Raw genomic sequence first — 12,686 nt, forward strand, 5'->3', positions numbered from 1 at the left:
TTGTGTGTGTGCCAGAATCATCAAAAAAAGTAATACCAAAATTTGCCTGCAAACTATTTTTAGAATTAAGCGATATACTGCTTTGTTTAGTATCTGCTCGACAGTCAATCAAAATGATATATGTTTATTTTTGAGTCCAAAACCAGCATCACTAAATAAAGTAATTTAATTAAATCTAATCAAGCTCAATTGTTTCTTTTGTTGTCGAAATAAATAAAAAAGAAAAAATATTCGCTGCGGACAGGATTCGAACCTGTGCGGGTAGAACCCAATGGATTTCAAGTCCATCTCCTTAACCACTCGGACACCGCAGCTCAGTGCCAAGCGCCGCCAAATCGTAAACAATTCTGCTTAGTATATTTTGTCTTAAAAGTATATGTGCAACAGATGGCGGTAAGTAACATTTCGATTTAGCATTCATAGATGGCGCTGTTTGTAGTCTATTTTTAAGTACATACTTTGACACGCAACAACATGTATGCTGCGGTGTCCGAGTGGTTAAGGAGATGGACTTGAAATCCATTGGGTTCTACCCGCACAGGTTCGAATCCTGTCCGCAGCGATACTTTTTTATTGAAATAACTTTACTTTTACTTTTTTTTTTAAATATATTTTTTATCTGGCTTCAATGTTTACTAATATTTATTTTTATTTATATATGCGTATATTTGTTATTAAAAACAAGTTTTGTTTACTTTTTTTGTGTTATATTTTGTACGTCTGTTACAAAAAATAGTTTTCATCATTTTATAATCTTAACTAAGTTTTGCTTGATTTTTGTTTGTATATTAAAAAAAGAAACTTAATACAATTATTTGCATTAATAGAAGTATTATGTATATAGCCTAAGACCTAACCACATGCTGCGCCGCTTCACTGCTTCGGCGGTGGGCGGTAAACGCCCACGACAACAGCATGATCACGTTCATAGGGTTCCAGCGTCAACTGTTCCTGTGGCTTCAGTTTGTCTGCTTGCATCTTTTTCACTTCGGCGGCAAACACGGCTTCAGGTTGCGCCGTCGAGTCAATGCAGGATGCCTTGATGGAGATGACAAAGTGACCTCCGTTCTTAAGGAAATGCTGCGCATTCAGCGCCACAATACGGCCCTGATCTGGTTGCGCCACATCCGCAAAGATGGTGTCCACCATGCCGACCAGCATACGGTACTTGTGCGGATGCCGAGCATCCTCGATGATGGGTATAATGTTGGTGCGCTTCTTGGCCACATTTATCAGATCGCGACCGGAGCGATGAGAGAACTCGACAGCATATACTAGACCCTCGGGTCCGACAACGTCAGAGACGTGCGACACCGTTGTGCCCGACGCGCCACCCAGGTACAACACCTTGGAGCCAGGGGGCATGTGTATTTTTTCAACGCCGCCTAGGATGGCAGCGGCCAGCTTGGACCGGAAGGGATTCCACACGCGATACTCAATCTTTTCGCCGCCAGTCTGCAAATAAAGATTAGATAAGCATTAGAGTTCGACCAACTTTTGGGATCAAGTTCTTGCTGGAGTGGGAGCTGTCTCAGTAGTGCTATAGTTCTAAGCAACACGTGGACGCTGTCTGCAGCTGCTTCACGTGCACCTGGAGTGCACACAGGCAGACAGACGCCGCGCGTGCTCATGGCCACATAATGCCATGTTCTGTACCCCTGCACAACATCATCATAGACAGAATGAAATTTGTCCTAGAATATCTCCATGTTTACCTACCTCAACGGAGATACGCTTCTCGCCGTAGACTTCGGAGCCGGGCACAAAGTTTCGTGTAACCAGAGCATCTTCTTTGCCGCGCGCAATAAACACGCCTTCGTGACGATGTGGTTCAATGGTTACGGTTTTGCCGCCTTTGAATCCGCCAGCACCACCGCCGCGACCGCCTCCACGGCCACCGGCGCCACGTCCACCTCCGCGGCCACCGCCACCACGGCCTCCACCACCTCCGCGTCCACCAAAGCCACCACGTCCTCCTCCGCCACCACGGCCTCCACCTCCGCCGCCACCGCGTCCTCCGAAGCCGCCACGACCTCCACCACCACCACGTCCACCGCCGCCGCCTCCACGACCACCGCCTCCTCTACCGCCACCGCCACCACGAGGACTGAAACCTATGAACAAAAAATTCAATATAATTTCATATGTATGTATATTACAAAAACACATTGCTTTCATAGGTTAACCATTTACAATGTTTTAATAGCGGGCATATTTATTTTCCCGCGCACTACAATTCACTTCTTTTTACATTTCAGTAACTCACCTGGTTTACCCATTTTATGTGCCTGTACTTTTGATTTTTAATACAAGTTAAAACAAATCGAAATCACAGACGCACGCGGCACACTATTAACGCTGCTTGAAAAGAAACCACGTGTGTGTGGTAGGGCTGCACGATATAAATATATCGATAGTGTGTAACAGTCTGTGATAACAGCCCTGATAATGCATTGTGCGTTGGTTGGAGATTCTTGGTAGTTTTAAGTTTGGTCACACTTCTACCAGCGCAAATATGGCCGTCGCATGAAAATTGTGAGAAAAGTTTTGAGCGCCGTGTTTGCCATTTGTGTATTTTAAATCAACGAAAAACTATACAAGCGTGCACGCAAAACGTAGAAAAATGTAAGCAAATTAGTTAAGTGCCTGCAACTATCGTTTTTATTAGTATAAAACATAACAATTGCCTATTTTCGGTTCGTGTTCGGTTTCGATTATTTGTCGCTGACAAAGCAAAAAACAGAAAAAAAGTATATATGTATATACAACGTACGAATGCGCGCGTGTGTGTGTTGTGTGCTGCTCTGTGCGTCTAGAGCACAACAAAAGTCGCGGAGAAGCCGGTGCGCGCGTCGCTATATTGCCGAAATAGAAATGAATTTTGAAACATTGCATTTAATTGGCCTTCATGGCCGCCGTGTATGTCGCGGCATGGGTTGAAATAGCTGAAATCATTTTGTTTTGGCAACGACGACGGCATCGGTTCGTTATGGCAGCCGCGACGCGCACGTAGCACGATTTCGCTTACGTATCCAGCTGTGTTTGTCGTCACCCGGTCATTCTCTCTCCTCCCTCTCTTCCTTTTTTCCTCTCTCATACACGCAGTGTGGGTTGGTTACGTTACAACCGTTGTATATAAGCTGCCAAGCGCGCGTGTTGCTTTTCGCTCTATATTCCTCGTCTGTTACGCCCGCTGGGACTGTTTTTTATCTCTTATTGTTGTTGTTGATGTTGATGTTGATCTTGTTGTTATTGTACGCCATTTTTAATGCCTCTCTTTCTCTCATGTTTTTCAATTGTAATATATTTGCAGCTATTTGTGTGTGTGTGTATTTTATGATATATGATATATATGAAAGAAGAAAAATAATGAGATAGTGTTGCTCGCGAATTAAACGAAAAGCAAAAATTACGTGCGCGAAAGAGGGCGCGATACGCTCCGTGTAATGGCGTCGCGCAGGCGCCCCGATTTGAATCCAAAACTGCACATGGACAGACAGCCGACAGCTGCACGCATAACAGGTACCTAATGGGTATATCGATAACACACATGTATCGAATAATGGCCACGGTATAATGAATGGGCAAACACCACCACACGACAACAGATCGATATACGGCAAAATGTAGCAAAACATTAAAAAATAAATACAAAATTTAATTATATTATGTTAGTTATCTCTAATTATATTATGTTAGTTATATATTAAAAATTTCAACTTTTTTAGATGAAAGCCATGCATTAGTGGAATCAAAATAAATAGGATTTGAAAAATTTTAGAATAAGGATTCAGGAGATAGAGAATTACGTAAATTCCTTAAATTGCCCAATTTCAGACCCACTAAGTCATTTAAGGTTACCTAAATACATCTTTTAATTTACTTTATATTGAATGAATCAGTTTTCCCTCTTTATTTTTATCATATTAAATATGTATATCTATATTTTATTTTATTATAAGTACTTAAGTAAAAAGTAAGTTTTTTCAAACGTACTAAATGCAACAATTACCAATAAAAGACGGGAGTACAGAAATAAACAACCATAACGATAGCATATATATAATATATTCTTATATTCTCTGAATTCGTTGTTAATCGTCTCCAATTATGTTATGAATTTACAGATCCATCTTTACCCGCTGGCAAGCGTCGCGAAATTGATAACGTTATGAAGAAGGCACGTGCCAACACCACAAATGATTACTGGGACAAGAAACTGATCGAAGCCGAGGAGAAAGATCCAAATCGCTGGCGCCACACCGGCTACAAGAAAATGTACATTCAGGGCGAAAGCAGCTCCGGAGAAAGTGAACGCGACTCGGCACAGGCCAGCTATTCGCGTTATCCTGGCGCATCGGGCAACGCTGGTCCGCCGCCGTCGTCAGCGTCATCGTCCGCGCGTTACGGTCGCTCCAGGTCACCGCATTCGCGAAGTCGCTCGCGTTTGCGCAAATCGCCGCCGTTGTCACCGCCGCCGCCGTCAGCGCACTCGCGTCGCCGCTCGCCGCCGCCGCAGTTTATGGATCGCAGGCCCGTCATGTCGCCACCTTCGCCACATCACAACGGACCGCCGCCAATGCGTGGCCGCCCGCGCTCGCCGCCGATGCCGCCCCGAAGCATGCCTCGCTCGCCCAACAACCACCACAACAGTAGCAGCAGCTCAGCTGCCGCGGACATGCTGCGTCGTCCGGGCAACGGCCATGGCCGTCCGCGCTCGCCGCCCGAGCCTGTTGCCAGCTCGTCGTCATCTCAGCTGCGCCGCAAGCCGGGAAACTCGTCGCGTTCACCGCTTAGCCGGCGTCGGTCGCCGCCGCTGCCGCCGCCCTCGTCATCGGCCGCAAATTTGGACAAGCGTGGTATGGCCTCAGCGCATATCCTGCCCCGCTCCAAGCGTCCGCCTTCACCACCGCCAAGGGTAAGCAACAATCACCACAATTCATTGTTCAATTTATTGATTTTTTTTCTCTTTGCTTGCAGCATTCGATGCGCTCGCGCTCGAACAGCTCCATGAGCAGCAGCTCAGATGATTCCTGTTCGCTCTGCTCGCCCAGTCATCGTCACAGATCTCGGTGAGTTTTTATACCCTGAACCCATTGAAAATGGGAAAGCAGGGTATAATGGTTTTGTTAAAATGTATGTAACAGGCAGAAGGAGGCGTGGCAGACCCCACAAAGCATATATATTCTTGATCAGGGCGACGAGCTGAGTCGATTTAGCCCTGTCCGTCTGTCTGTCCGTCCGTCCGTCCGTCCGTCTGTCCGTATGTTTGAACGCGTCGATTTCAGAAGATACAAGAGCTAGAGACTTCAACTTTTTTTTAAAATGTCCGTATATATCACGCGGATATCGAGTTTATCACTAAAAAACGATAACTCATTCCGATACTTTTTTATCGATAAAAAACCTTATCGAAGATCACTAAAAAAATTGTATCTCCTACATCTTTCAATTTATACAATTTCGGTTTTTGTTAAAATTTACCCCCCATCCCCAAATCCACCTCCTCACCCTCATTTTTGTAAAAGTCGTATATCAAATACTAGAGACTTGTGCTTCGGTATACACATACATTTAAACAATATGAATACGTTCTGAAAGTTTCATTACGATCGTACGTCTAGAAATTAAATTATTCAACAAATAAGTGTGGGTGCTAATTATTATTGAAATATCAGTTGCTTGTAGGGTTCAGGGGATCTCGTAGTCGAGCAGTCTCGACTAGAGCTTTTTTACTTGTTTTTTTAAATAGCTATCAATAAAATTTGACATAAAATATATAATTACCATTTGACTCTTGGATGAGATCAATCCACTCGCTGAAAGACTTTAAGTAAATAAAATAGAATTTCTATAAACACTAACAGTAGGCGCTCGTAAAATAAATTGTTTGCATAACATTTACATAAATTAATAGAAATTACCGTTATACCATTTGACTCTTGTGATTAATCAAGGAGATTAATTGAACGCGAAGCTATAACAGAGACTTAAATTCTTTTTGTAATTTTGTATATACCACCTGTAGATCGAATGTCCTAAAACTCCTATATATATATAGCTTTAGTGATTTTTTGTTATAATCCACGTCCATTCCAAAAGTATTTCCTCCAAGTATTTCTTCCCAATATTTCTTCGAAGTATTTCCTAAAAGTATTCTTCTAAGTATTTTCTTAAAGTGTTTCCTTCAAGTCTTTAAGGATAAGAGACCGATCACCTTACTTTACTTCACTTTACTGCACTGCACGATTGACCCCCATCAGGCCTGGGCGACTGAAGAAATGCTGCAGCTGCTGCCCTTTATATAGGGCGACTTCCACTCGTAGCCTGAGTCGCGCTCAAATGTTGAGAGCGGCGTCAGGTAGGAGTCGTTGCAGTCGACCAATGGGAATACTCTCTGCTAACTTCGTTTTACTCCCGTGCTCTTGTTAGGCAGACAGTCAGAGAGACAGACGGAGAGATAGACAGGGAGAGAGGCAGATATACAAATATATATATATATATGGCTAATTTTGTTCTTTCTCTTCTCTTTTGCAGTTCTCGCGGTCCGCGTTCTCCGCCGCCTAAGCCACGTGGCCATTATCGGGGCGCCGGTGCGCCACCACCGTTGCCGCCGCCAGAGTCGCATGGTCGGTTGCATGGACGGCCCACAACGCCGCCGCCGGTGCGTGGTGGTGCTAGCATTGACAAATATCGAGAAGCCAAAATGCGGCACATAAGCCACGAACGCGGCCTGTCGTCGGATGTGCATATGAAAGTCGGTCGCGCGTCGCGTCACTCACCGCCGCCAGAGGATCCGCGCCTCAAGCATCGGCCGCCAGAGCCACCAGAGCCGGCTGCACCAGCAGCAGCCGCACCACAGGCCAAAAAGAAAAAGAAGGAGAAGGAGGTAAACTGAGTGTATAAAAATGTATACCCCATATACTAATCTAACCTGATCAATCCATCGCTCTTTACAGTTGCGCACGCGCGTCAAAATCGAAGGTGAGAAACGAAAGAAGCATTCGAGTGCGTCGGTCACCACGAGCGCCGGTGCTGGTGGCAATAATGCCAACTCGTCATCGGACTCGGATGATTCGGGCGGTTCCGATAGCGATGAGGCGACCCCGGCATTACCCTCATTCTCGGCCACAACGCGCCTAACGCTATCTGAGCGCTTTGGCAAGATGGCTCAGTGGAGCATCGATCGCAGCAACATGGAGAATATGCGCATTACCAAAGATTCGGCGGGTGGTGCGCTTAAAGTGATGATCGAGGAGGGTCTGGAATCGCCGCCGCGTCGTTATTCGTACTCGCCGGCGCCGGCTGGCCACTTTCCCGAGGAGTTGGCCACCACAGCACCGTCGGGCATGCTGTCGTGGGATGATGTGCGCGTGCGTTACGAGTACTACAAGAGTCGCGGCTATTTGAGAGACTTGGATCTAAAGGTGGGCGGGACACTCCAGTCTGCTTAATAATCACGTCATTTACTTTGCTAATCTCTTGTTTCATTGCAGGACTACATCAAATGGGAGGAATGGTGGTATAAATATCAGGAGTGGTTAAAACAGGAACGCTATTACGAGTACTGGGATCGTAGTCAGCAGCTGCGCCGACGGCGCAAGAAGCTGCCAGTTACTCAGCGTTTGAATTAGTGAAAAGCACTTAGTTATTTCCCCTCGACCCTCAGACCTCGCCCTCACCACATTCATTCTGTTTTCCTCGCTCTTATGTTTGTTTTTTCTTTTCATTTCAATTACATTCTCTTTTTTTTTTTCAACTTTTCTTTTTTGTACATTTAGAATGTATAGAAATGCATTTCGTCAACTTTTGTAATTGATAACTTATAATTTATATATAAATATATCAATCATTGGCGGATCTAGGCTGTCAAATGATCGATATATTTATATATAAATATATAAATAAATATACATACATGCATATACATTGATATATTTATATATAAATATATAAATAAATATACATACATGCATATACATATACGTATATATATATGTATATGTATATGTATATATGTGAATATATAAAAATGGGTTTAATCGAAATTTAACACACAGCATTGTAAAATTTCAGTTAAATGTGTTTTCTGTGTGCGTGTTATTTTTTTCAGGCAGCAAGATACATTTGTAAGCCCATTAATAGCATACACAAAAATCATTAATAAAGAAAATATAAGATGATTTCAGAGTGTTTTAATTCATATATTTTTTAATGTACTGCGTTAAAAATATAAAACGGATAGCTGCTGTTAACGCTTGACGTTATGTTATGATCAAAAGCTTGCCTATCCAAGATTTCTTCCAATGGTTAGTGTCTATGCTAAGTGTGTACGGATAAGCCTTGAAAAGCTCTAACGAATACTTTTTGAAAGCTGAGGCTCTAGATTCAAGGACATCTACACAATTTGCATACATAAACGACTCCACGGGGCCTACGACTTGAGTTTTATGGGTGTAGTGGGAATATGTCGTGGATGTCAATGTCGTGATACGTCACATGAAATTATATATATAAGTACATATATATGCACGCAGTGTTAGCCTGACGGCATATAAATTGAAAAATTCACATAGAAAAATGTGTAATTATTTTGCCGTGCTTTCAATTTGCACAAACCAAAGATGCGGCTGCATAGGGCTAAAGCTACTGATGCCAATTCCGCAAATGTGTAACGGATGTAGAAGTGCTGATAGGACTTTTCATCTTCAACCAAAGCGCAAGATTTCCGCTATACAATTCAACCGGTAAGAAAGCAGGTAAATGATAATTAATTATTTTTTAATGACATTTGATGCGAAAGTATGAGTATGAATTTGCATTAATATTAATTAGTTTTTTATATTCAATATATATTTTTAATATTTATTTTACATATATTTATTAAATAATTAAAAACATTTGAAGGTAAATGAACTTTAAAAATTTATAAATATTTTCTTCTTTTAAATTTTTTGCATATACCTTAACTACATCTATGTCAGCTTTTAATTCTGCCCGTACTTCAATCCATGAGGCTTAACAGTAAAGTCCTAAGTACAGTTACATTTAACTTCATTCTCTATAACTGCCTTTGGCACTTGGCATCTAACCTCAATCTGTAGCTCTTGCCGTCTTGAACGCCTCCAGCCATGCCCTAGTACAATTAGGGTGTGCCTATGTCTAAGAAACAACAGAGTGTTAAGAAGGCTTTAAGCCACGCAGACTCTCCGCATCCGTCATTCCCCTCTTTCCCTGCTTTGCTTCGGTGTGTTCCAGCGAAGCTAGAAAAACTTGAGCAAAAGTCACGTCTAATTACACACATCTTAGAGCAGCGTTTTGACCTGGTTGTTGGTCGGTACGGGATTGCATAGGGTTTCTTATATTTCGCCAAATTGGTTTTAAAAGCCACAATAAGAGGCGTTCATGTGTGAGAGAGTGAAAGGCAGAGGAAGAGCAAGGGAGGGAGGGGACGATGAGGCAGTTAGAACGTGAGCAATTATTACGGCTAAGCAGCGGCGGGAGTGTCAGATGAGCCTAGAATGTTCAGACATGTAGGCGTACTTATAAGCCTTGTATAATCTACATAAAATGCTATTATGTGCTAACAACGACAAATAAGTGTCAAGGAATCAACGAGGCGACACGAGCTTCAACGCATTCGTTGACAGCTGCCAACGGAACGCCCCCTGGCGGGTGCATATGCAAACATCAGTAGGCGGCTGTAAATTGTCAACGAATGTGTGATAAAAATATCGTAAGCCTCAGGGAAGGACAGCAAAAAAAAAAACGAATAAATAAAAAATTGTGATAATTGAATTTGAGTGGAGAAAACAAGTGAGGCGCAAAAAGCGCCGACTTCATGGCGAAAGGGTGAGCAGAGGCGACGCGTCGCCTGCAGCCGGTAGTCATCATTAAGAAGCTCCATTTGAGCCGACCAATCACGCACAAAGCGAGACACAGTCGTCAACGAGAGAGAACGACTGCTAGAGTGAAAGAGAGCGAGAGAGAGGGAGAGAGAGACTTGTGAATTAACAATTCCTTTCAATTAAGTGTGCAACCGACAAAAAGGCGTGCACAACTTCAGCGTCCAACGATATTTTCGTTTCAATAAAAATCAAGCGACTGCAACCAGGGCTACAAAGGAGTCAATAACAACTAAATGGAGAAGTCATAAATAATATAGCTTTTGCACTGCTATGTGAATTGTTGTTAAAACGCAGAATTACCGTAGACATATGTATAATATATATCTTGTTATATATTAAACGATTTGGTTCACTGTGCAGCCCTGGTTGCTGTGGTGTGCTGCAGCACAAAGTAAAAGTAATGAAAACGTTGCATACGTACTGACGCAACAGCCAAACTACATAAATAAACGCAGAAAAGATAACGGGAAATGTTGCAATGGGTATTCCTTCCCTTTCTTTTTCTATTTTTGTTGTGGTTTAGTCTCTTTTTTTTTTGGTTTTAGCGCTCGAGGTCTGGGACTCGGGCGCTCTAAAATCAGCAGCGACTGTAACAAGTTTCGTGTTTCTCTTTACAGTTCTTTGCTTTTTGTATTTCGTTACAGTCAATCAGTTTTGCATGAGCGATTTCTTTACTCGTTTGCGCCAACTGTACAATTTACTTACTGTGCATCAGCGGGAAGGGGCCGGGGTCGTCGGGGAGGCGGCAAGGATGCATGTAGAATGGAAATTGCGGGTTGCGGGTCGCTTAGCTCATTCGCTGCAGTTCGAAACGAAGTTAAACCGAGTAGCTTTTGTGGTTTTGCTAGATTCGCCTAACATACATACATACATACTGCTGGGCCACAATCTGTGCCAACAACATGCATTTTTATCTAAGGTTTTAATATATACCATTATATTCAATATACCTAATATACATACATATATAATATAAATTTGATTTGATTTGAAGTTGAACTATAAAATCCATTCAATACAATTCAAAAAATATCTACTAACTTATTATTAAATTTTTAAAAATTGGTTTCAAGAAATGAATTATATGGTTTTATTTCGCTTATAGTAAAGCACGAAAATATTAACTTTAAATTGATAAATATTTTGTTTAAGAACTTACATAACATCTAGTTATATGGCATATACAAATATAATCGAAACTCTTTAATGAAGATACAAATTTGAATTTGCTGTAATTAAACTAAAACTTTTTAATGTAAGCTAAAGTTCCGTTAAACATTTATACACCATACGAAAGCATAACTCTTTTCAATATTTACTCTGCAGCCTAGCCTATGCTAGTCTCATAGTCTCATCTTCAAGGATTAGCCACAATTTGTGCCAATTTCCAGCTTTCTATTAGCGCAGCCTCCCATTCTCCCTCACTCATGCGCTCGATAACTTCTCCAAATAACCACTCTCTGTAATTAAAACCTCAAACAATCAAACAGTATTCAACCTGATATCTACCCCCATTTACACGCTTGCAAAAAGCAAAAAAAGAAAGAAAAACTTTAGGCACACACGTAAAGATTTTCACACGCACTTGGAGTTGGAATTTTTGTTACGATGCTTCGTTGTATCCGTACGGAGAGCTTCTGTGGCTGGGCTATCTTTGATTTTCATTGGTCCGAGTCTATCGACGTGATATTTGCTTAATTTTTGCCCAGGGCTCTGATTTCGTTTGGTTTGCACGAATAATTATTTGCCCATTTGGGATAAAGTTTTCCTGCAGCACAGGTAATTTTCGCCAAGCGTTTCCAACTGCCAATGCGGATGGCAATGCACTCAGGATAGACAAAAACAATTAGAATCGGAATCAAACGAAGCAAACCGGAAACAGCAGACACAGTCACACACACACACACAGACACACGCACCCTCACAGATGTGCAAATATATGGACAGGGTACACTGGCATATAGAACGGATATCGAGCAGTTGATTTAGCTGGAAATCAATCGAAATTCATGTTACATTCTTTGCTGTTGTTAGCCCAACGCATTGTCGTCGAATTAAAGCGAAAGCATTTAACGTTTGTCGAAGATGAGTATTCACTGTAGTAGTGCTTAAATTGTTTGTCGAGACAACTTATTATAAGTGAGAGGGTCACAAGCGCTAACCAGTTCTCAAGAGGCCGAATATTTAATGTAGCTGTCTCCCTCACTCTCCTAAACATCACTATCGCTATTGTAGCTGTTGGCGTAGCTGTTCACATGTTTGCTTTACAATTCCACATTGCTTTTGTTGCTTTGCATGTTGTTGCTTTTTTCCATTCACACAGAAATTCTCATGTTTCGTTTATTGTGTTGTTGTTGTTGTGGTCTAAAAATAGGTCTGATAAGCGACCGCTCGATCACTCGCTTGCTTTGTGGTTTATGCTAAGCATGGCGAGCTGTTGTTCAAGTTGAAAATCGGCCTAGCGTTGGTCAGCGGTCCTGTGGCGCAATGGATAACGCGTCTGACTACGGATCAGAAGATTCCAGGTTCGACTCCTGGCAGGATCGAATTTTTTATATTTTTTTATAAAATTAATTAATAATAGATAATAGAGTATAGTGAATTAATATGCAAATATTTTGTAGTTATAAGTGTGTGTTCATGCTGACTTGATATGTTTTTAAACTTTTTACTTATCTACAAAATAACTTGTTATTATTATGGTAAGTACATGTGTATATATGCATGCATGTTTTATTACGTACATAAAAATGATATATATTTTAAGTACAGGTAAGA

General features: G+C 41.8%; 2 protein-coding genes and 3 non-coding genes across 10 annotated transcripts; 3 read left to right on the plus strand and 2 right to left on the minus strand.

The window, feature by feature from the left end:
* Nucleotides 1-232: 232 nt before the first annotated feature.
* On the minus strand, nt 233-314 carry TRNAS-UGA (transfer RNA serine (anticodon UGA)). Its single transcript has one exon. It is a non-coding gene; the product is annotated as a tRNA-Ser (tRNA).
* A 166-nt stretch (nt 315-480) lies between these two features.
* Nucleotides 481-562, plus strand: TRNAS-UGA (transfer RNA serine (anticodon UGA)). The gene has a single exon. It is a non-coding gene; the product is annotated as a tRNA-Ser (tRNA).
* A 123-nt stretch (nt 563-685) lies between these two features.
* Fib (rRNA 2'-O-methyltransferase fibrillarin) lies at nt 686-2,423 on the minus strand. 3 transcript variants are annotated; one of them, XM_089260922.1, is made up of 4 exons: nt 2,267-2,423; nt 1,998-2,114; nt 1,720-1,937; nt 686-1,455 (listed from the first exon to the last, which is right to left on the minus strand). In XM_089260922.1, the coding sequence occupies exons 1-4, from the start codon at nt 2,277-2,279 to the stop codon at nt 874-876; spliced, it is 930 nt and encodes a 309-aa protein (XP_089117048.1). In that variant the 5' UTR covers nt 2,280-2,423; the 3' UTR covers nt 686-873. The 3 variants fall into 3 exon arrangements, with proteins under 3 accessions (XP_089117048.1, XP_089117049.1, XP_017960418.1); XM_089260923.1 differs by having other exon boundaries at nt 2,276-2,412; XM_018104929.3 differs by having other exon boundaries at nt 1,720-2,114.
* A 64-nt stretch (nt 2,424-2,487) lies between these two features.
* On the plus strand, nt 2,488-8,183 carry LOC108653955 (uncharacterized). 4 transcript variants are annotated; one of them, XM_018104921.3, is made up of 7 exons: nt 2,488-2,625; nt 3,314-3,522; nt 4,128-4,918; nt 4,981-5,072; nt 6,538-6,889; nt 6,960-7,427; nt 7,497-8,183. In XM_018104921.3, exons 2-7 carry the CDS (start codon nt 3,447-3,449, stop codon nt 7,632-7,634), a joined length of 1,917 nt encoding a protein of 638 aa, XP_017960410.1. In that variant the 5' UTR covers nt 2,488-2,625; nt 3,314-3,446; the 3' UTR covers nt 7,635-8,183. The 4 variants fall into 4 exon arrangements, with proteins under 4 accessions (XP_017960410.1, XP_017960411.1, XP_089117047.1 ...); XM_018104922.3 differs by lacking the exon at nt 3,314-3,522 and having other exon boundaries at nt 2,493-2,625; XM_089260921.1 differs by lacking the exon at nt 2,488-2,625 and having other exon boundaries at nt 2,759-3,533.
* A 4,198-nt stretch (nt 8,184-12,381) lies between these two features.
* TRNAR-ACG (transfer RNA arginine (anticodon ACG)) lies at nt 12,382-12,454 on the plus strand. The gene has a single exon. It is a non-coding gene; the product is annotated as a tRNA-Arg (tRNA).
* The last annotated feature ends 232 nt before the right edge of the window (nt 12,455-12,686 follow it).

This window comes from Drosophila navojoa, chromosome 5 (assembly GCF_054131105.1).
Source record: "Drosophila navojoa isolate 15081-1374.11 chromosome 5, UAZ_NAV_1.0, whole genome shotgun sequence".
In the NCBI taxonomy this organism is placed as follows: domain Eukaryota; kingdom Metazoa; phylum Arthropoda; class Insecta; order Diptera; family Drosophilidae; genus Drosophila; species Drosophila navojoa.